At 40.2% G+C, this 24,485-nt stretch overlaps 1 protein-coding gene across 1 annotated transcript in view; it reads right to left on the bottom strand.

Moving 5' to 3' along the window:
* The window catches only part of ADGRV1 (adhesion G protein-coupled receptor V1), a 576,045-nt gene that overhangs the window by 505,341 nt on the left and 46,219 nt on the right, over positions 1 to 24,485 (bottom strand). The window contains exons 3-10 of the mRNA XM_040342090.1: positions 20,037 to 20,221; positions 15,121 to 15,270; positions 12,214 to 12,309; positions 10,118 to 10,222; positions 8,912 to 9,025; positions 8,252 to 8,817; positions 4,425 to 4,695; positions 2,838 to 3,167 (exon numbers count right to left, since the gene is read on the bottom strand). Of these exons, the coding sequence (XP_040198024.1) occupies positions 2,838 to 3,167; positions 4,425 to 4,695; positions 8,252 to 8,817; positions 8,912 to 9,025; positions 10,118 to 10,222; positions 12,214 to 12,309; positions 15,121 to 15,270; positions 20,037 to 20,221 (1,817 nt within the window). The remainder of the gene's footprint in view (positions 1 to 2,837; positions 3,168 to 4,424; positions 4,696 to 8,251; positions 8,818 to 8,911; positions 9,026 to 10,117; positions 10,223 to 12,213; positions 12,310 to 15,120; positions 15,271 to 20,036; positions 20,222 to 24,485) is intronic.

Raw genomic sequence — 24,485 nt, 5'->3', positions numbered from 1 at the left:
GGTAGATAAAAAAGACTTCTAATATAAGTAAAGGGTCACTTTTCTCTGTACAAGTTAAAGTAAGTCCTTTCTGGGAATGCAGCCAGCCACCTACCAGAAGAATCACACATTAAGAAATACCCAACAGATGCCAACCTGCTTTTTCTTCAGCAAATGTGTTTCCTTTTCATAAGCGGAAGACTTTCTGTAAAAGCGTTTTGTTTCAGACAAACTGCTTTGTGTTTATTGTTGGTTAGTTCTTGTACATTTTTGTATTACTTGTGGATCAGCTTGAATGTTTAAGTTGGCCAAAGACATTAAATGGCTTTTGGATATTAGGAAACAATCTAGCCAGCAAAACCTTTCCCATTTTCCCCAAACGAATGTTTTACTGTATGAAAGGTGAAAACAAACTGAAAATATTTAACTTAGCTAACACCCTATGGTAGCAGTGGTGGTTCGTCCATAGAGGGCGCTGGAGCGCCGCCCCCTCTGGCTCTCACCGCCACTGAGTCTAATAACATAGATTCATGCATTGCACGAATCTATATTATTGTCGCCGCTGCGCTGTTCTATTCAGATGGCCGGACATGAGGCGCCGACCTTCTGAATAACGGCAGCTGGTTGGCTGTACAGAAGTGCCTATCAGAGCCAGCGGCTCTGATCGGCTTTCCGAGTACAGCCCTCGGGTCCCCGGAAGCTTATCCTCGGAACGCATGGGGGGTACGTTCCTTGGATACGACTGACAGGTGTCTCAGCCAATCAGGTTGGCCGGTTCTGCCTACCGGTAACCTGATTGGCTAAAGCATCATCGAGGGCGGGAGAAGACATCGAGGGTCGAGGACGTGGATGACTGACTCCAGTAAAGGTAAGTGCCGGGCAGGGGGGAAGGGGCACAGCGGCGACGAAGGGCACAGTGACATCAATGGGCACAGTGGCGACAATAGGCACAGTGGGGACAATTGGCACAGCGGCGACAATTAAAGGGCACAGTGACAACAATAGGCACAGTGGGGACAATTGGCACAGTGGGGACAATTGGCACAGCGGCATGAATGGGCACAGTGGCGACAATTAAAGGGCACAGTGACATCAATGGGCACAGTGGCGACAAAGGGCACAGTGGCGACAATTAAAGGACACAGTGGTGACAATTGGCACAGTGGCAACAATTGATGGCACAGTGGCTGTGTTTGATGGCATGGCACAGTGGCTGCGTTTGATGGCATGGCACAGTGGTGACAATTGATGGCACAGTGGCTGTGTTTGATGGCATGGCACAGTGGCTGCGTTTAATGGCATGGCACAGTGATGCAAATTGATGGCACAGTGGCTGTGTTTGATGGCATAGTGACTGCATTTGATGGCATGGAACAGTGGTGCGAATTGATGGCACAGTGGCTGCGTTTGATGGCATGGCATAGTGACTGCATTTGATGGCATGGAACAGTGGTGACAATTCATAGCACAGTGGCTGCGTTTGATGGCATGGCATAGTGACTGCATTTGATGGCATGGCACAGTGGTGCGAATCGATGGCACAGTGGCTGCGTTTGATGGCATGGAACAGTGGTGGCAATTGATGGCACAGTGGCTGCATTTGATGGGCACAGTGAATCTGCAATTTTGTTTTTCCGTTTGCGCCCCCCAAAAGTTTTGAGCACCAGCCGCCACTGTATGGTAGTGATCCAATTTTGTCATCTCTATCCTAGTAACAGCTTAAGATCCTCTAATCTGGCCTTAAAAAACATAAGGCAATGGTCATCCAACATCTATAAGTTACTGTATTGCAAGATAAATGTTTTGCTACAGTGACATTAAACATTTTAAAAAATGTCAGAGAACAATTATAAGGGTGCCCTAGGTCAGAAATGTACCTCTAACAATGTTAACAAATGGTCATCAAACCACTGTAACATATAGGCCACTCAGAGCCTTTACTCAAACCAAGCACTTCTTGCACCTTAAGGTTAACTTCTTAATGGGTCTGATTAATCAAGCAAAATAAAACAATCCAGTGTACATATAATGGAAAAGGTAAACGTTCCAACACAACTTAGTTATAACACAACAAAATAAAGCCCTAATGGGCCAGTCATAGAATAGGCCATCCAAAAATAATAAAACAATATAAAATCAGCGCAATATTGGAGAAACTTAGGGCAAAAAATACTGTGCAAACTAATTATCAGTGACCTTTAACAAGGCTTATTGTGATTGCTGCTGTCACCTATCACAGTGTGTCCACATGTGACTCTCAAACTAAAATCAGTATAACATAACCAGTGAAGCTCAACCAATAACAAAACACAATCAGTATATAATACAAAAAAAGTCCCAATTTTGTGTGCAAATTCCACCATTGTGCCACTCTAAGTAATAGTTCAGAATTATATTTAAAAAAAAGCTATAGGTCCTATAGCTTCAAGTCCTGCACAGCGACAAGTAAAGAACAGACCACAAGCTTGTAGAAATTACAGATAATAGATCAGCTTTGTTGCTGATCTGTGACAGACAGCCACACACGATTGATCGAGATCAAGATACAAAGAGGAGGTCAGCATGGTTTAAGGATGTCCCAAGGTGGAATTTGTACACAAAATTGGGACTTTTCTTTTGATTATATACTGATTGTGTTTTATATTGGTTGTGTAACACTGGTTATGTTATACTGACAAAAATAATAACCATTAGGATTATGGCACGTCTTCCCAATACATTTTCTTAAAACCTTTAAGTTAAATTCAAAAAATTAAGATGTGGCTGTTACATAACTTTGGGGTTCCTGTTTTAGATTCACAAACATGTAACAAGTTTACAATAACAGAGAAAGATAAAACTGTATAATTACACTGTACCTGTATATAAAAATGAGCTTCGTTTTGAAGAAAGGCGTCATTCCTTATGGAAAGATTTACAGTAATAAGTGAGTTATTTTCAAGAAAAGTAACACTGTTTTTCAATGACACATTAAGAACTCCTTCTCTGGCTCTCTCAGGATCCACTGGACCAGCTGGGATATACATGGTGGCATAAATCAATTTCACATCTCCTTTGGTTCCACCTTGCCTCACAAAACTCAAGGTCAGATATCGCCCTTGCCGCATGCTCACAATTTTCTGCTTTTCCATAGCATGAAATTGAATTAACCCATATACATCATCACTGTCCTGAATGTAGAACACAAGCTGCAAAACAAATATTGTACAGTGAGGCCGGCTTATGCAAAGGTCATACAATATCACCTTTCAAACTCCCATAACAATGCAATCTTTTTAATCCTAAAGCAGATCTCGAGGCAACTCTCATTAGACCCTTTATGTTCTAATGTAAAAATTACACGTATTTAAAAAAACAGTTATTAGAACTGTCTTTTTAAACTTTATATTCTCTTAGCACAATCTTCACAGACGAGCAAGGTGTGAGGCAGTGGAATAATTATAGCTGTTGTAGCCCACACAGATACCATTAGACCCCAAGGGTGGGAATGGGCTCTACTAGGGAGGTTTTTTTATGTCTCAATTTTTTATGTCAGATGCACAGGATCATGCTTTGGGGTTAGGTTTTACTAGCCACTGACCTCCTTTGCACTCCCCCAATCTGTGTGTAGATGTATTGCCTTCAGAGCTTCTGGTCATCTTAGCTAGCATTTTGCTTGCCCCTCAATAAGACACGCTGAGGTTGTTTTACTAAAGGCAAATAGACTGTGCACATTTTGAAACGTACAGTTGCACTCTGCAAATACAGTTGCTCCAGAGTTTAGTAAATGAGAAAAAGCTCTGTTGATATTTTGCCTGCATGTGATTGGGTATTTGATTGCAAAATGAAGGTTTACCTCATTTATAAAGCTCTGAAACAACTGCACTTGCAGAATGCAACTGCATTTTACAAAGTGCAAATTCTATTTGCCTTTAGTAAATCAACCCCACTTTATGTTAGGATCCATTGCACTATTGTCCCAATTTACATGGAGAGCAGCCACTGGGGGGACCCACAAACCATTTGTTATGGTGCCCTTTGAATTTTAGTTACTCTCAGTTAGGAAGTTATGCACTATTAGTGAATCAGACTTTTCTGTGTTGCATAAGAACTATCCATGATTTTTTTTAGAGCATTGGGAGCTGCAGAAGGTGTTTAGGCAGCTTCCAGGGGAAAGAAATTTAGGGAAAACTTTGAAATAGTGATGATGACTCACATTCCAGTGAGCATGTTGGAGATGCAGAAAGCTGCAAATACTTCAATCAAACATTTCACATTCATAAATGTTACAGTTTAAATGAACATGGTTCCAAGTCTAGAAAAAGTCTAGAAAAAGTCAGTACCAAGTAAAGACATGGCTCTGTGGTATGTTGTCGATTGATTGTGCGTCTTAACTTTTGAGACATCTTACCATCTTCCATTAACCTACTATTAAAGACTTTTGGAATAAAAGGTGAAGAACAAACCTCTGTGGGTGTGCCGACCTCAGCTCCACCTTGTATAGTATTTGTTAAAATCTGTAAAAGGTAAGCTTCAGCTTCTTCAGGCTCATCATCCGCCACCACTGTAAGGGGAATAGCTACCATCTTCTGCCCCTGGGAGAACCGAAGCATTCCAGAGTCTGGCGTGATATCAGTAGTGACACGGGAGGAATCGTTGCTGTTACGTTTAATGATCCAACTCACAGAGACATTGCCGTGTGTTCCCCCGTTCCTCACAATGGTTATTCCTTCATATCTATCCAGAAAGGACAACATTTTATTTCAGTTGCACAGTTAGTATCATTGATTATATATATATTGTCTGTTTTCTCAGATTATTGCCCTGAGATGTCCAGAGCCTATTTCAATGTCGGACAGGCAGCTAAAGTGTATGTAATCCCTAACAATGAACTTCTAATTTTTGCTCCATTTTGTTTTGGTATATATACCATGGGAAGTGTTTAATTATATCTGTTCAATAAGTAAAAATTTATGTTTTGGTGGGGGGCATGAGAGAGTACATATTACCCTTGTGATGAATTTTGTCCGACTAAGCAGAATTGTGTTGATACTTTGCTCTGGATAATTTGGCTGTGTTGCTGTTTGTATATTTGCGCATTGTATGTCCTGGAAATGGCTGTGTTGTAATTTGTATAATTGCACATTGTATGTCCTGGAAATGGATTGTTTTTTTGTTTTTTCTGTATTCTTTTTCTGTAAACACTTAAAAAAAAAAAAGAAAAGGAAATGTATCTGTTGATTCTGCTAGTCGTCTAGCACAGAAATCCCCCAGAGTTAAGAGAGGTTGGTCAGCACTTAAGGCCTTTTTCAATAAAGGGATCTTAAATTCTTAAATGCAGAATTTGCTTTGCTACAGTCAGAGCATGGCAAAATTAATTCTGATTTGTTGCTGTATGCTACTGCCCTTCATATCGTGATTAATTTTGTCAAATCTTAACTAAAATCATTAGTTTTAAGAATATGGCTAGCTGTTACTTTTAAAGAAAGACTATCTGGTTAACCTAACCATACAATAGTTGGCATAGACACTCTATGGCCACCAAGGACTAGCACCTACTTAACCAAGAACAAAAAGCTATAATTATTATAATGACAAATGTCCTTATTATTGTTTTAGTCAGGCAAACTAAACTAGACATTATTTCTAACCAACAATATAATTCCGTTTGAGGGGAAAGGGAGTGCTGGATATACACCATTAAGTTAATGATATTGATTCAAATTTATATAAAATAATTATTTTATCTGTAAACCATAATTATATATTTTATTGTAGGATTCTAATAGAAAAAAAAGTGACCTGGACCAGCAGAGTAGATAAAGTGGGTGTAACATGCTGGTTTAAATTCAGGGAGCATTCAGGAACCTTTGTCCCTCAGTGACTATTGGGTGGATTTTTCTTATAGATGTGTCTAAAACTTCAAATGTACTAGTAGAATCGTATTAGAAGCTTTCCTTTTTAAGAACATTTGTTTGCTCTTCTATTGTTTAATGCAGTCAAATCAATGTTTGTTTTCAATCACAGTGACAAGAAATTTCCAAGGAGCAGGATGGAAAATGTTTCTCGAATAAACAATGTTCTAACAGTTTATATAGCTTTCATTTTGAAAATTACATGCTGATATACATTATTAAGGTAGAACTTGGTATGTATACTTAAAGCACTATATAAATAAGCAACGAAGGGACAAATAATGAGTGTATTTATTATTGAAACTGATCTAAAGCTACATTTTGAATAAGGTGTTGAAGGATTGTCCTAGGGATTAGTCAGTCACTAGGACAGAAAGTGAGGGAAATTTGAAAAGTTTGAGCTCTCACCAGAAGAGAAGATGGGGGAAATCTGGCAATGAGGCACTTTCTATGGTGATATCTGATCTAAGGGCAGGTTCACACCAGAATGATGTGTGGGGAAACCCATGTTCCATGTGCGTTTCCCGCACCCCATGCAAAATGCAGTGCAGTTGTGATTTGCAGCGGGTTTCAGGCCTCATACACACGACTGTTTTTCTCGACAAAATCCATCAAGAAAATTGGTGGTAGAGCTTTTTTGCCGAGGAAATCGGTCGTGTGTATGTTTTTCGTTGAGAAAACTGTTGTGGATCTTGACGAGAAAAAAAGAGAACATGTTCTCTTTTTTCTCGTCGGGAGTCTCAATTTCCTCATCGTGTTTCTCGTTGGGCTGGTTTACGACGAGAAACACATTCGTGTGTATGCTTAGAAACGCACGCATGCTCAGAATAAAGTATGAGACGGGAGCGCACCTTTGGTAAAAGTAGTTTTCGTAATGCTGTAACAGACTGAAAAGCGCGAATCGTCTCTCACCAAACTTTTACTTAACACGCAGTAACATGAGATTAGCAAAAGCAGCCCCATGGGTGGCGCCAGTGGAATCAAACTTCCCCTTTATAGCGCCGTCGTACGCGTTGTACGTCACCGCGTTTGAGAACGACGAGATTTTGTCTTGACAGTGTGTAAGTAAAGAAAGCTTGACAAGATTCTCGACAAGCCTGACAAGAAACTCATCGAGGAAAATGATGTTTCTTTAATGACGAGATTCTCGGTCGTGTGTACGAGGCCTCAATGTTAACGTAACAATATCCCTAATGAAGGTCGCAAACACAGTGCGTTTGCCTGCACTGGATCACAATCTGCATGCTGTGCATTTTTAAAAGTAGTAGCATGCACTAATTTTGGTGCGATCCAGCATAATTTCAGCACATTCAAATAAATGGGCTTAAAGCGGTTGTAAACCCTCATGTCCTCTCCTAACTACTTATATATTCCGAAAGACATTGCATTCCTACATTGATCGATCGCTATGTAATAGCTGATGTAACTAGTCCTACCGTTTAAATCATTGCCTTTGTGCAGTATAATTGTTCCAGTTAGCACGCGCCATTGTTGTTATGGTTTACAGCGTCTTATGCATTGCACACTTCCGCCCACACTTCCTTGCTCTTCCCAAAATCCCGCGCGTGCGCAATGCAGGTGAATATTCAAGCATCTTCTTCGTTTCCTCTGGGGGGGAGGAAAAGTCAGCATAAACCATCGCGAGATGTCGGGGCTGACGTCAACAGCAGGAAATGACGCAGCCCCGACATAAACAGTGATTTGGCCGGCAGCGTCTAGGCTTACCGATTTGAAAGATCGTACGGCGCATGCGAGGAACGACGTCATCATTAGGCATATCCGCGGTATACAGGAAAGAAAAAAGGTAGGACAGAAAAGAAAGATAGCGATGCATTGGGGAGATTACGATAGTTTGAGCAATATAAAGTTGTAAATTTGGGTTTACAACCGCTTTAAATCACACTGTACCCGGATAGCATGTGAATTGCACTGGAATTCCTGTGCAATTCATGACGTGAAACAGGCCAAAAGGGGATTTTCCTTTGGATACCTTTCATTCCCTGTTGTACCTAACTCTCGAAATGGACACAGATTACAAAAAAAGTATCTTTACTTTTTCTACTTTAGTAGAACAAAGTACATACAAGTGAATAAAAACTGTGTGGTACAGATAATTAAATAAATGCACATAAAAAAATTCCCTGTGACACATGCAAGATAGAGAACTACACTATGAACTACACTACACTATGAACTTACAATCTAGATGACTGAGAGTACTTTAGTCATCTCACCCTACCATATATATTCTCAAAAAATTGAGTCACCCTTGAAATAAGTGACCTATGAATGCATCTGTTAAAGCCACACACTAAACAGAGTTCCCTGGAGGTTAAAGTTCAATTTACCTCTTATTTATTCCCTTTACCAAGTCTTACCGTGATACTCGATCTTCATCAATAACAAGCATCTCATTATATATGGCACTATTAATAGATAAAACTCCGTAGGGTTTATCATTAGGTTCAATGGTAACATAGACAACACTGGGATGTTGTAATACAGCATCGCCTTGTAAGGTATCTTCCATTAACACAACATGAAAGGATTCTGCTATTTCTGGGCTTTGATCATCAATGATTTGAAATTTCAGAGTTATCTCTTGGACTTTTGGAGGAAAGACAATAGTATTGTTTTGCTGACAGTCTAGAAAATCACTTTGAAGCTGAGCACTAGATGTTGTGTTTCCAGTTACAATCCTATAAGTGACCGACACTTCAGAGTCATCAGAACCAACAACCATGCCGGAGATAGTCTTTCCTCGGAGGACTGGAATGTTAATAACATCATTTGTCTCTGGCACCATGTATGAGCTCTGAAAAAAGCGCACTGGGCTATCATTTTTCTTTATAGTCAACTGAAGTGTATCCCTTGTGGTGTTGATCTCTGCACCTCCATAGACATTTGTAAGTTTCAGAGTAAAATTTTCATCATTTTCAGGAATCTTAAGAAAACAGAAAAAGGTCATTTTAATACAAGCTGCGTATATGTTTATAGTTGTCCTAATCTGCATAGGGTTTAAAGGTTTTTTTACTCACCTGATCATCTAATATTGTCAAATTGTAAACCAAGGTAGACCTGCCAGCAGAAAAAGTAATGTTTCCCTTAGCTGGATATATGTCTTCTTCAGCTGGATTTGGCCCACCATCTATCTGCAAGATCAGACACATTATAAAAATGCTGAACAGTACTAGTGTAAATGCCATTATGAGCCTGTTTAACATTTTCTGTTTAATCACTAGGGTTGATTTACTAAAGGCATATAGACTGTGCACTTTGCAAGTGCAGTTGCATTCATTTTCCCCAAAGCAAATCTCATGCAAGCAAAAATGCTTTAAAAAAAAAAAATTGCAACTGATTGGGTATTTTATACAAAGTTAAAGTGGTTCCAAAGCCTAAATGTTTTAATTAGGGTAAAAAACCTTCTATGCTGCAAGATCCCCCCTCAACCCACCATGTACCTACCTGATTCCAATCTCAACACTGTGCTGTGCATTAGAGCAGTGGTTCTCTCTGCTCTCCCCCCTCCTCACTGGGCAGATTGATAGCAGTGGGATACTGTAACAAGGGAGTGGGGGCAGGGCCAAGCCATGCTGTCTGTGTTAATAGACACAGACAGAGCAGCACGGGAGCAAGCCTGCATTATAGAGAAAGCATCCTTCTATCGGGGCACTCGGCAGTGGGGAGAAGCCAGGAGCACTGGCAAGGGACCCCAGAAGAGGAGGATTGGTGCTACTCTGTGCAAACCCATTGCACAGAGCAGGTATGTATAACATATGTGTTATTACAAAAAAATACTATTATTAAAAAATACAATCACTCTTTGCTTGAGTTAGCACTTTTTGTTGTTTTTGTTGTTATTATTATTATGATTATTTTTATCAACGCTCTAGAAAACTGGAGCTTTTGCAAAAAAAAGGGCATCTCTCTAGCTTGGATGAATTAACATAAGCAAAGTGCCACATGGCCTGTTTTTCTGCATGTGCCCGAGTATATGCAAGTGCTCGAGTAAGTGCCAGAGTAAGTGACACTAAATTAGTAATTGGAGAGACTCTGAAGTGTGGAGTTTGGAATCCCTGACCAAGAGAATCACAGTGTTGGGGTTAGATGTTCTCAGAACACCAAGTAAATTGCTAAGCAGGGGATTGTAAATAGGATGTTGCAGTTGAGCAATGAAAAACAAAAAAGCGCCATATATGTTGTATGCTACATTAACACAATACAGCACATAGAACAGAGCTCACCTCAAAAGTCACAGTCACGCTTTCGTAGGTGCCTTTCTCTCTGAGCAGAAGGAGGGCCATCGTCTGGTTTCTACCCCGTGGCTCACTTACTGTCATGTAGGATGTCTAAAGGAAGATAGAATAAAGACTCAATCGGAAACTGTGCCAACATCACAAGGAAGAAAGGAAACAATGAAGCCAAAGGATCTCACATAGAGAGATCAATCCAGGGTCCAAGCTGGCTTTTCATGTTACAGTTCAAAGAAACTAATCGGCTCAGAAACTAAAATAAAATCAGAGAAATACTTTGGGAGAAAATATTTCATATGTATACCTGCTAATGCATTTTATATCAGTTACAGAAATGACTGATTAAAGACCTCTATGAGAATCAGTATGCTGTTCTTAAAATTTATTTTAAATAACTGAAAAAAATGCTTGTAAATAAGGCATACAAGCAAGTAGGCTAGGCAGCACATCACAAGATACGAACACCTGTTAAAGAGAATGTGATGGTAGCTGCCATTCCTTGGCTGATTCCTTGTAAAGCAGATTAGTGTGCTAGCATAGACTTCATTAACAGGAACGCTGAACACATTCAACTTCACTGTTCTAAAACTTTCTTTGGCAACATGGGAAGAGAATGTTTGCTTTCATCAGAGAATTCTTACACAAGTGTTTTGCATATTGGATACATTTTTCAGGCAATCCTTATAAGCACATTCATGATATCCTAAGTGAACTGAATGTGGGCCGAGTCAATGACATCTCCAGATGTAGAGGAATGCAGACAGCCAGGGGTTTGTTATTAGCAGCATGGCCTATTAAGACTGTTCAGAAGAAAGTCTAGAGTGCATTTACCCATGCAATTTCTTATTGGTCTCCATTAGCGTAACATTTTAAGCAGATAGTGTGTGTGATACTTTTTGGCAATGGGCTGCACTGCTACGTCAGATAAGGAGGGAGATGGAAAAGACATCTTACTGGGTAAATGGGATTTGTCATACCAACCGAAACCAATATTTAGTTTTAAAGGACTATAATTTCGGTAAAACTTTTGAACGGAAAGGGAAAAAACAATAGGGTCACCTTAAATCAGTATGTTAAGAGAGCAACTCCTAACTAAAATTGATCAGTAAAAGGCTAATGCTATCTTGAAAAAAAAATGTAAATGCTAAATCTGAACTTTATCTGTTGCCAGGTTCAGCAAGACTTTCATAAATATATTGGATGGACCTGCAGCCTCTTGTCAAATGAATCTTTGATGTGCTGTCACCCTCTAGTGGGAGCTAGAAGATAGTTCTCACAGATAGGAAACATACAGTCTGGCATTAGGAAAATTAAGAAACTTGCAGCCATAGGAAGGAAGACAGCCACCAGCACTGAAAACATTCTAGGAGAAAAAAAATCACCTAAGCTAGCCATGTCTGAGTAGAATATGTGGGTTAAGCCTTGTACACATGCTCGTTTTTCTCGGCAAGAACCAGCAAGAAAACTGCTGGCAGAGCTTTCTTGCCGAGTTATAACAAGCGTGTGTACGAGGCTTTCAGGTTTCTCGTCAAGAAAACTGCCTAAAACCCAGACGAGAAAAATAGAGAACATGTTTTCCTGCCGAGAAACCCGAGAGTGTGTATACTTACCTGTCGCCGTGGAAACCCGTGCATGCTCGAAATGACTTTGACGCATGCGCGGTAGCTTCCTAGGCATAGGTAGGGTGCAGCAAGATGGCGGTGACGGCATCGAAATGTGACCAGCGCACGCTCGTCGTGAGCGATGATGTCACCGCGTTCTTGCCTTCCAAAAGAACCACAGTTCTTCTGAAAGGAGTGTCTGTACACTCGGACGGCAAGAGATTCTTGCCAAAAATTTCGTCAGGAAAAACGACAGTTTTTCCCTGATGAGATTCTGGCCCGTGTGTACAGGGCTTCAGACACCAATGAAGCAGAGGGCTGCTGGTACTCAAGGGAGAGGTAGACTAAAATAAAACAAAACCCCTTTATCGGAGTGCCAAGAATGCAATTCTGTATTAAAGAGAGCTATAAGTATCAGCGGAATGGATTGTGTTTATGAGAATAAAATTGTGTGGTGCTGGTAGGAAAATCGAATATATACTGTACCATGTTAAGTGATATAATTCCAAAGGCATTATCATTTGAAAGTATAGTGACAGAGGCTATTTTTTGTACTCCAAGACTTGTATTTGGTGGCGGGTTCTGTAAGCAAAGACAACAAAGGTTACATACCATATAGAGGGATTCTCACTTTCCCTGGACACAATAAAGCTTAGACACAACACAGACAAAAGTGAATAAAGTAATGGACTAATCTGGCCTGGCCAGACCTGCATGAGGACAGTCAAGGGAGCATTAATCATAGGCTGACAGTCTATTAATGACACCACAGAAATAGGAAATAAAATATTCAGAGGATGTATGACATTAAAGGATTCTAGGAATGAGCTCAGTGTACCATCTGTGGTTCTGTTCTGTCTTTTGTTCTTTTAAGCTGTTTTCATGGAGTAAAAAGTAACGCACAGAATTTATTATATGCCAGCATAAACATCAAATGTCATATACGATAATCTGACTAAATATTGATTTAACTGCAGCGAGTGAAATTAGAAAAAAGGCCAAAAATTAAGAGATAAAGATTAACTCCTCAAAGAAAACACATTGAGAAGACCGGGAGGTGTGGAAGGAGCCATACATTTATGAATAAAACACATTTTCAGTGAATTTGTTATCGTACTCAAGGAACAAAAAAATAAATGGTATTAGTAATAATAACAATAATATATGTAGTACTAAGGAATAAAGGTGTACCGCATTATAAAAAAAATATATAATGAAAAATCTATCACCATTTTGTGTGGCGCCTACCTGTCAGTCAATTGCCCTAAACATACCTCCCAATTTTAATAGATAAGAAAGAGGGTTGTCTATTAGCAAAAAGTATGTAGGCACAGGACACATCCCTGTCACAATCCTATTACCGTATTTATCGGCGTATAACACGCACAGGCGTATAACACGCACCCTAACTTTAAGAGGGAAGTTTCAGGAAAAAAACCTTCCATGGCACCCTGCGTATAACACGCAGGCACAGTTTACCCTCTATTTTCAGGGTAAAAAAGTGAGTGTTATATGCCAATAAATACAGTACTTGGAGAATAATACACAAAAATTCAATCCTAACTTAAACCCACAAATGCTTTTTTACCACTATTTTTCTCTTATACTGGCTTTTGAAATTAAAAATTCAAATCATTTAGAAATCAGATGAAAGGTTTAGCATTGTAAAACACTGATAGATAAACAGTGCATTTTATATACAGGTTTATACTAGACATGTGCATTTTCGTCCGAATTTCGGGTATTTCGTTATCGTTTTAACAAACGAAAACGAACGTGCAGAATCCGAAAGATCCGACATAAAAAATGCTTTATTTTCGTTTTCGTTGCTACAACAGTTCGATATAGACAGGAGATTTGACATGACACTGACAATAGCAATCTGTGTCTATCGAACCTGTGGTCGAATGTGCCTAACCTTAACTCTATTAGTCCAAGATTATTCTACATAGAGAGGAAAGATTTGACATAGAGAGAAAAGATTCGACATTATCGAGACAGTGTTGGGGTAGACCATTCGACACGAATGACCAAGATTCGGCGAAGCAGCAAAAAACATACAGACGTCGAATCTGTCATTGAAGGCTTATGGTGTCTGTCGAAAGTTCTAAGAAGATTCAACAAGCAGCTAAACTGTACGATGCCGCAATCGTACATTTCCGGTCAAATGCTCTGCCCATAGGCTATAGAAGAATTTGAATGTTGGTTGACTAGCAATAATAATTTATAAATATATTTATTACTAGTGTCATACAACATTACAATTCTTCTATAGCTTGTAGGCAGAACTTTCGACCAGAAATGTACGATTGCGGCGTCGTATAGTTTAGCTGCTCCGTCAAATCTTCTTAGAACATTTGACGATCACCTTAAGCCTTCAATGACAGATTCAACCTTAATTAATTTGGATTTTCAGACTAATGCATTTTTTTACGAAACAAAAAAAAAAAAAAAAAAATTGTGAGTAACTAAATAAATATATATATGTATTTTTCAGCCGAAAATGAAATTCCGAAACAAAATATTTCAGTGTGCACATGTCTAGTATATACAGTACATCAGATCAAAATGAGGGACGAATGAGGAGGAGAGAAGGACAGAGGGATGTTGATCCATAGGAAGGAAATTCCCTCCAACTCAGAGACAGTTGGAAGCTATGTTCTAAGAAGTCATGCAAATACTGGTTGGAATTGACCATAGGTTTAAAAGACTATTAATCACCTAGACCCTTATGCAAGTATAGTGTAGGCCGGCATGTGTGACAACATATAATGTATGCTCTGTGTGTGTGTAGCAATGCTTATTAAACAAAGGCACACATTCTATAGAACTTATCGGCCACTACTTTCTCTGTCATTAAATCGGGGGTTCACCTGAAATATTTTTTTTAAAAGCCAGCAGCTACAAATACTGCAGCTGCTGACTTTTAAAAAATGGACACTTACCTGTCCAGGTCGCCCGCGACGTCGGTAGCCGAGGGCGAGCAATCGCTCGGCTCTCGGTTTCCCCTGCCGCCATCCTCGGTGAGGGAATCGGGAAGTGAAGCACTGCAGCTTCACTGCTCGGTTCCCTACTGCGCATGCGCGAGTCGCGCTGCGCCATCTTCACTGGTCCCCGCTGTGTTCTGGGAGCCGTGTGTTTCCCAGAACACAACGAGGGGGCGGTGTTGACGCAAAGGGGCAGGACTCCCATGGGAGTCTATACCCGGAAGTGGTGCAAATACCTGTATTATACAGGTATCTGCACCCCCTCCCCCCTGAAAGGTGCCAAATGTGACACCGGAGGGGGGAGGGTAAACCTCCGCTTTAAGACTCCTTAACTCAAGGTAGAAACAAATATTCAAAACAGAGATACAAAATCTATTTTCATGAAAGTTGCATATACATTTCTTACCTTTAGTTTTAGGATGAAATGAAATGTCTCATCTGCCTCTGGGAAATCATCATCACACACAGAGATGTAGACAGTACGGTTGGATTCCCAGTCGGGTATAAAAGCAGCAGTAGCAGTAGCTATAAAATCTCCTGTGTCACTTTCCACCAACTAGAACAACGCAATCAGTATTATCAAGACATGAATGATTTTATGATTCAATAATTTGAGAATTAGTAAAAAATATATAATTTTTTAATTTAGCTGTATATTTCTTGCTATTACAATAACCTACCACCAAAGAACAGCTCAAAATAATTTCTTCTGCTTCTGACGATCGCAGCAATACCACATACACCACATTAATTCTTGTTTGGACCCTAACCTTGACCCTAACTCAGGCACTGATCCAGATCAAACCCTGATCTAGCTAATTTATATTTATTTATTTTTTAAATAAAAACATTATTATTATAATTGTTTTGTGCACATACACATTGTTTACTTTTACCCTTTTCTGTTGCAAGGAAAGAAAGATAAAATTTATATTTTTCTCCATTAACCTGCCTGGCGGTGTTCCCGAGACTGACTCGGGGTTAGATTTTCCTGCTACGATCGGTAACCCCGAGTCAGTCTCGGCTCGCCTCGCTGAATCCACAGGCACTTTTTACTTACCTTGTCCCTGGATCCAGCGATGCCAACGCGCTGTGTGAGCGAGCGGGACCTCGCTCGATTCACATAGTGCCTCCGTGTGACGCCGATCTCCGTTCCCTGCGATGTTACGACGCACGGGGACGGAGAACGGCGCCAAATTCAAAAAAGAAAACAAACACTATATATACAGTATACTGTAACCTTATAGATTACAGTACTGTATGTAAAAAAAACACACCCCCCCTGTCCCTAGTGGTCTGTCCTGTGTCATGCATGTCATTTTATATAATAAAAACGTTTCTTTCTCCCTGCAAACTGTAGATTGTCCATAGCAACCAAAAGTGTCCCTTTATGTCAAAAATAGTTTTAGATCAGCTAAAAAACAGCGATAATAAATTATAATCACTTGCAGAATTGTGCGATAGCGATTTGTGGGGAAATTCGTCATAAAAAAAAAAAAAATAATGACAGCAACAATTCTGCAACTGAGCAAATTTCAGTGATTTTAATTTGATTACATTATTGAATAATTTTTATTATAATTATATTATTATTTGTTATAATTATTTATAATTATTTATTATATTATAATTTATAATTTTGTTTTTAAAAAAATGTCATACCCGGGATGCCTATTAGAATCTTGTTTGGTCAGATTTAAGTGAGTTATTTCTAAAAATTACAGACCTACAATATAAAACGCCAAATTTCCTTGCAAATAATGGTACCGCTTTCAGCATGTTTTTTCTGAAAGAATCATACCGCCAGGGAGGTTAATGAGAAGAAACAAAAAAACATGGGTAGGCTATACACTAACTTATTACTCTGATAGCCGGTCAGGGGCTATCAGTCACCCAGCTACAAAGTATGTATAGCAGAATCAGATTACAGAACCCTGTGGGTGGTTACATTCTTCGTTTATAATGTTTTTATTTTAAAGTAATAGATTACAACAGTTACAGTATGTCAGATGACAACAACTTAGAATGAGATACAGCATTGAAATACAGATAAATGCAATAATAATTGTACTGTTGTAGGAGTTGAAGTATTATACAGATATAAATATACATAAATAAAAATAGTTACTAATAAATGGGAATGGGAACTAATGGAGGGAAGGGAGAGGGTAGTGGTGTTCCGAAGGTGGATTTAATTTATTTTATTTCACTATTATCCATGAAAGGGTATCAATACCATGACATGAGAACTCTTGAGTCAAAAGTGTCTGGCGTATAGTATATGGCCCAGGGTTTCCTTATGCTATCAAATTTTTCCAATCCATTTTTGTCTAGCGCTTCCAGTTTAGCATGTACGAATGAAAGATTCATTCTTTTTTCGGCTTCCGACAACAGTAATGCAGGTGATTTCCATGCACTAGCTATTACCTGTTTCGCGGCTATCATAAACAAAAAAAATAACTTATGTTGATTCCGAGAAAGGGTTTCTGGTTTAATGTTAAGTAAGGCTGTCATTGGATCTGGTAATATAATACAGTCAAATATTTTAGAAGCGATTCTAAAAATCCCTTCCCAGAATTTCCTTACAAGTGGACACTGCCACCAGATGTGGATATATGTTCCTTTGTCTGGGCAACCGCGGAAACAGAGATCTGAGCAGTTTGATGAAAATTTGTCTAATCTATTGGGAACCAGGTACCAGCGGGAAAGCACTTTATATGATGTTTCCATTGTCGATACATGTATAGATGAAGAGCTAGTATTAGACCAAATGCTTGTCCAGGTTTCGTTATTAATTTTACATTCCAGGTCTAATTCCCATTTAGCAATATAAGAGGGTATTATGGTATTTGTTTTAGTGATCAATTGGGAATAAATTATTGAAATACGACCTTTGGCATGTGGATCTCTGAGACATATCCTTTCAAATTGGGTAATATTATTTAAATTATCGCTAAGGCTAAGGGAAGGTCCATAAAAGTTTTTGATTTGAAGGTATCTGAAAATTTCTGTAGTGGGGAGGCCGGATGCCTCACAAAGGTCTGGAAAAGGTTGAATTGTAGTTGTTGATGCTATGTGATATAAACACGTAATTTCAGCCCTGATCCAAGCCTTAAAAGTTCTTGGAAATACCCATGCTGGATAAAAGGTCAGATTTTTATAAAAGGAAAGAAGCGGAATGTGTGGGGATGGCAATGGGTGGTTACATTCTTATAAATGAGAAGGTTCTGTTATTTCACTGCTACATATTCTCAGACTGTATAACAGGTTGTTTTTGAAGACATGATAACCAGATATTTGCATAAGCCGAATAAGCCAACCCAAAGAGAATATTAAAGTGAGCTGGATTGGAAATCAGTTTCTTATATATTGGGGGTTATTTACGAAAGGCAAATCCACTTTGCACTACAAGTGCACTGCAAATGCAGTCGCTGTAGATCCGAGGGGGACATGCAAGGAAAATAAAAAACAGCATTTTTGCTTGCACATGATTGGATGATAAAATCAGCAAAGCTTCCCCTAATTTAAGAGCTTTCCCTCAGATCTACAGCGATCTACAGTGACTGCACTTACAAGTCACTTGCAGTGCACTTGTAGTGCAGAGTGGATTTCCCTTTAGTAAATCAACCCCATTGTGAAATTTAATTTGAAGACCTGCCCACTGTATACTTGTTTAACAGTTTAACTTTACCATGCTGCATTCTCCATTGCATACATTTATGGTAAAATACAACAAAATTAATTTAAAAAGTCAATACGAAAGCAAGACTACCTTGCTCTTGAGTCAATGAAAAATATGGCCGTAAGCCATCTAAAATATTAGTTTTGGATGGGTTGTCCTTATAATAATGCAACATCTCAGCAACAAACATAGTGCAGATTTCCTGTATCAGTAACCCAAACATTACCAAAATCTGATATAAGATTACTCATGGAGTTGAAATATTCTACAAAGTTTCAGAGTTTCTGACATACTTGAAAACCTCTTGTTAACAAGCCGTTCTGATGATAGAAACGAGTTGTCACTGTTCTAGCTAGCACGTGCATTACAGCATTACCCTAATGCCGCGTACACACAATCGGAAATTCCGACAACAAATGTTCGATGTGAGCTTTTTGTCGGAAATTCTGACCGTGTGTAGGCTCCATCGAGAACAAAAATTTGAGAGCTGGTTCTCAAATTTTCCGACAACAAAAGTTCTTGTCTGAATTTCCAATCGTCTGTATGCAATTTCCGATGCACAAAAATCCAACGCATGCTCGGAATCAATTTTATGCTAGCTTGGAATCTTTAAACTTAATTTTTCTCGGCTCCTCATAGTGTTGTACGTGACCACGTTCTTGGCGTTCAGAATTTCCAACAACATTTGTGTGACCGCGTGTATGCAATACAATTTTGAGCCAACATTCCGTTGCCTTAGGGCGCTAGGAGGGGGGCGGATTATTACCATGCTGCAGACAAATTTTATTTACACACTCCCAGCCTCTATAGCGGTTGGGAGTGCGTGTACTTTAGCAAAGTGACGGCTTTCATGTGGAAGTGATACAAGTGGCTGTGAAGCCACCTATCATTTCCAGCACCGCCGCTTCCCCCCATGCGCCCGCGACCCCCCTGCCATACCTCCCAACTTTTTGAGACGGGAATGAGGGACACCTATCAGCAAAAGCATGCAGGCATAGGATACACCCCTTGTCTCGCCTCCTTAAAGGAGAATTGTACAAAAAAACAAGATTGGTTAAACCCACAAGTGCTTTTTTTACCACTACTATTCCTTTATATTGTTTTTTGGAATTTACAAATGCAGCAATTTAGAATTTGGATGAAAGGTTTAGCACTGGGAAACACTTTTTGATATCTAAAAAGGACATTTTATACATCTATATAGTTCAGACCAAAATGAGGAGGAATGAGGGACAGAGGGACATTGCTCCAAATCAGGGACAGTTGGGAGCTATGCCCCCTGCCATGTACACCGGACTCCGCTGTCCCACCTGCAGGCCTACTGGTAAAGGTGGTGGGAGCTCAGCAGACCTCTGTCTGCTCAGCCTCCCTCCTGTACACAGACCAGGAAGTGACAAGTATGATGTCACTTCCTGCACCAGAGCTTCGTCTAAGTAGAAAAAAATCCTTTCCCCGGCCCTGCATGTGGAAGGCTAATTGTGCCAAATATCTGTCACATTGTTTGGTTTTATAGAGTCAGGTATTCCCACCCTAAGAACCAGGAATAAAACCAGGATCAGACATGGTGCTAAAAACTATATTTCATGTCTAAAAACCAGCAAACTAAAAAGTTTTGCAATATGAGACACTTATTTTCTTACCTCGACGACTGCAGTGATGTTCACAGGCACTCCTATCCGTTCTATAACAAAGCGTATCACTGTGGTGGCAGTTTCGTTTACAAAAAATTCAGTTTGACCAGCAAACTGCACTTGCGTTTCCCCAGATATGCCAGTGACTAATAATGCAAACAAAATAAGGGTAGGGGAGAAAACAGAGGGCATCCCTGTGAAAAATAAATAACAGTTATTAGACATACTGAGACAGTGAGGGAATACTTACAATGAAATCAGTGACTGCCATACAGTGACATACAGTGCAAGTAACTTCAGGCAGAGTAGTGCATTGTAAACAGAAGGTATACCAGTCATGATAAATGACCCCTATTCATACAGAGTTCTATTTTTGTTTTCTTTTTGTATAACATTCTATGTACAAGACTGTCTATACTAGAGTCTAGACACCTGTCATGAGAAAGTATGGAGGCTGCTGTCTAAAAAGGTTACTTGCCTGGCTGTCATGCTGCCTGTTGACTGCAGAGCGGATCAGTGTATTATGACAGTGAGTCCCCTCTACAATAACATACCTCACAACATTTTGGGAGTGCTTTTTTTACTATAATTACTATAATTCCTTTATACTGGCTTTTGACATTTACAAATGCTGCAATTTAGAACCTGGATGAAAGGTTTAGCACTGGGAAATACTTTTTGATAGATAAATAGTGCATTTCATATACAACTATGTAGATTAGACTAAAATAAGGGACAAATGAGGAGGGACAGGGGGACTTTGTTCTAAATCAGGGACAGTCCCTCAAAATCAGGTATAGTTGGGAGCTACAGTATGTAATAACATAGCAGGGAGGATTTCTCCATCCACCTCGCTTTATTTCGTTCCATCAGGCTGATGCAAAAAAAAAAAAAAAATCTATGAGAAGCTTTTTAAATATGCACCTAAAGCCTGGTACACACAATGAGATTAATGAATAAATGATCGTCTGTTTTTTTTTTGCATGCTAGTCTCTAGATTGAAAACTAAGAGGTTACTAAAGTACAAAAATTCTCGTACGACAGAATAATAATTGGTAAGTGATGTCATGTGTAGTAAGGTCCATCATGCCCCGGGTGGTGACGTCATAAGGAGCTGGGTCACATCACCCGGTGACCCCGTCCCTTGCCTATATAAGTCGTAGCGCACCACACACACGGCATTACAGTGGGAGAGAGCATCGCGTCAACATCAGAAGAAGAGCAGAGGGAAGAAGATTACGGAGAAGACCGGGCAAGAGCTAGCAAAAGAGCGGGCAAAAGAGCAGAAGATATCGGAGGAGACCCGGCAGAAGACATTGGACAGCTGGAGAAGAACCGGAGAGTGCAGAGAAAAGGCCGGAGAGTGTGGAGAAGTTGGAAGACACCCCTGGAGCTGCCTAATAAATTACTTTAAAAACCTGTGTAGTGTGTTTTATTTTTGACAATTTTTTCCAGGTGAATGGGTAGGGGTACCATATACCCCATATCCTTTACATAGGGTGCGAGCCGGGATCTAGGGGCCCCCTTATTAAAGGGGGCTTCCGGATTCCGATAAGCCCCCCGCCCGCAGACCCGAAACCAATGGCCAGGGTTGTCAGGAAGAGGCCCTTGTCCTCGTCAAGATGGGGACAAGGTGCTTTGAGATGGGGAGCGCAGGGCCCCTTCCCCAAAGCCCCACCCCCCCATGTTGAGGGCATGCAGCCCGGTACAGTTTAGGGGGGAGTTCGCTCATCCCCACCCCCTTTCCTGACCGGCCGGGCTGCATGCTCGGATAAGTGTCTGGTATGGATTTTGGGGGGACCCCAATGTCGTTTGTTTTGGCGTAAGGGGTTCCCCTTAAAATCCACACCAGACTGAAGGGCCTGGAATGCTCTTGCCCATGCCGTTATTTTTTTTTAGATTTGGCGTGGAGTTCCCCCTCAAGATCATCAGAGCACAAGTCGCATTCCAAAGTCAGATCATGCAAGACGGCGATCCGACTTTGATCCAACTTCAGTGATATTCAATGGGCTGAAGTAGGATCAAAGTCGGACCAGTGTAGTCCAGGGAGCATTTTTAAAGTCAGACCGACTTCTGTCGGACCAGTTAAGTCCACACCCATAGGGAAACATTGATTTTCACACGTCATGCGACATGAGCTCCCAATGTCGGAGCGTTTGTTGCACCAGTGTGAACCTGGCCTTAAAGGGAGTGCTCCTAATCTGAGCTTGTTACCTGTATAAACGACACCTGTCCACAGAAGCAATCAATCAATAAGATTCCAATCTCTCCACCATGGCCAAGACCAAAGAGCTGTCCAAGGATGTCAGAGATAACATTGTAGACCAACACAAGGCTGGAATGGGCTACAAGTTCAACACCAGCCAGCTTGGTGAGAGAGTGACAACAGTTGGTGTGATTATTCGCAAATGGAAGAAACACAAATTAACTGTCAATTACCCTTGGTCTGGGGCTCCATGCAAGAACTCCCCTTGTGGAGTTTCAATGATCATGAGAACGGTGAGGAATCAGCCCAGAACTACACGGGAGAATCTTGTCAATGATCTCAAGGCAGCTGGGACCATTGTCACCAAGAAAACAATTGGTAACTACACTACTGAAATCCTGCAACGCCCGCAAGGTCCCCTTGCTCAAGAAAGCACATGTACAGGCCCGTCTAAAGTCTGCTAATGAATGATTCAGAGGAGAACTGGGTGAAAGTGTTGTGGTCAGATGAGACCAAAATTGAGCTCTTTTGCATCAACTCAACTCGCCGTGTTTGGAGGAGGAGGAATTCTGCCTATGACCCCAGGAACACCATCCCTACCGTCAAACATGGAGGGTGGAAATGTTATGCTTTTGGGGGTGTTTTTCTGCTAAGAGGACAGGACAATTTCACTTCATCAAAGGGACGATGGACAGGGCCATGTACCGTTAAATCTTGGGTGAGAACCTCCTTTCCTCAGCCAGGCCATTGAAAATGGGTCATGGATGGGTATTCCAGCATGACAATGACCCAAAACACACAGCCAAGGCAATAAAGGGGTGTCTCAAGAATAAGCACATTAAGGTCTTGAAGTAGCCTAGCCGGTCTCCAGATCTTAATCCCATAGAAAATATGTGGAGGTAGCTGAAGGTTTGAGTTGCTAAAAGTCAGCCTTGAAACCTTAATGACCTGGAGAGGATCTGCAAAAAGGAGTGGGACAAAATCCCTCCTGAGATGTGTGCAAAGCTGGTGGCCAACTACAAGAAACGTCTGATCTCTGTGATTGTCAACAAGGGTTTGCTACCAAGTACTAAGCCATGTTTTGTGAAGGGGTCAAATACTTCTTTCACTCATTGAAATGCAAATCAATTTATACATTTTTTGAAATGTGTTTTTCTGGAAAAAAAAATTCTGTCTCTTACTGTTAAAATAAACCTACCAATAAAATTATAGGCTCATCATTTCTTTATAAGTGGGCAAATGTACAAAAATCAGCAAGGGATCAAATACTTTTTTCCCTCATTTATTTTTAAAAGTAGGTGAATACATGTAATGGCAAATACAATATGTATTAGCAAAGGAGTCTATTTTATGCAAGTCTATTAAATAGTGACGTTTGGCTTACTTAGGTCTACACTGACTGATGATTTACTAAAGCCAAATAGACTGTACACTTTGCAAAATGCAGTTGCTCTCTGCGAATGCAATTGCTCCCTAGCTTCCAAAATGAGCAGAAGCTCTGCTGAATTCCATCATCATGCAAGCAATAATGTTTTTTTTTTTAATTGTTTGTGATTGGGTATTCTTTACAAAGTGACGTTTTACCTCATTTACTAAGCTCTGGAGCAACCGCACTTTGCACAGTGCACAGATTTGCCTATTTGCCTTTAGTGAACCACAGGCACAGCAGCCCATTTAATTGAAAAGGTTGCTGTGCCCGTGCAAACGCTGCACACAGAACTGCACTAATATGAAGCTGGATTAAGGCCGGTCATACTTGGTGCAAATTTCTTTCCTGCAATCATTGGTTGCTGGAAAGAAATTCACATGATTCACCCACCAACAACAGTGCTGACTGGGGAATCCCACTAAGCCATTGTCTGGTCCCGGCATGGAGGCGGCAGGGGGGATTTGGGGGCAGGGGCAGGAAACTGTCACAGATGGGAGAAGACAGTCATTATTATAGCTAGTGGCTACGCTACCTATAATCGCAAGAGAATCCAGCAGGCTAGTTTTGCTCAAGTTGATCGATTGACCAACTTGGTACATTCAGCCTGCCCATTACCAATTTGAACCGTGTATGGTCGGCCTAAGACTTATCTTCTGGTTGACCTGGTTCTTTTAACAAGTTAATATTACCCTATTGATGTTTTATTGTTCGATTTTATTATTTTTTGTAAATATTGTTGGATAAAAATTGTTACCACCAAGCATTATAATAGTATGATAATTAGTATGACAATTAGTATGAGTATTTTCACAACATTTGTGTT

The sequence above is a fragment of the Rana temporaria genome, chromosome 1, assembly GCF_905171775.1.
Source record: "Rana temporaria chromosome 1, aRanTem1.1, whole genome shotgun sequence".
Classification (NCBI taxonomy): Eukaryota; Metazoa; Chordata; class Amphibia; order Anura; family Ranidae; genus Rana; species Rana temporaria.
Note: the sequence above shows the minus strand (reverse complement) of the source record. Positions and strands in the feature narration are given on the sequence as shown.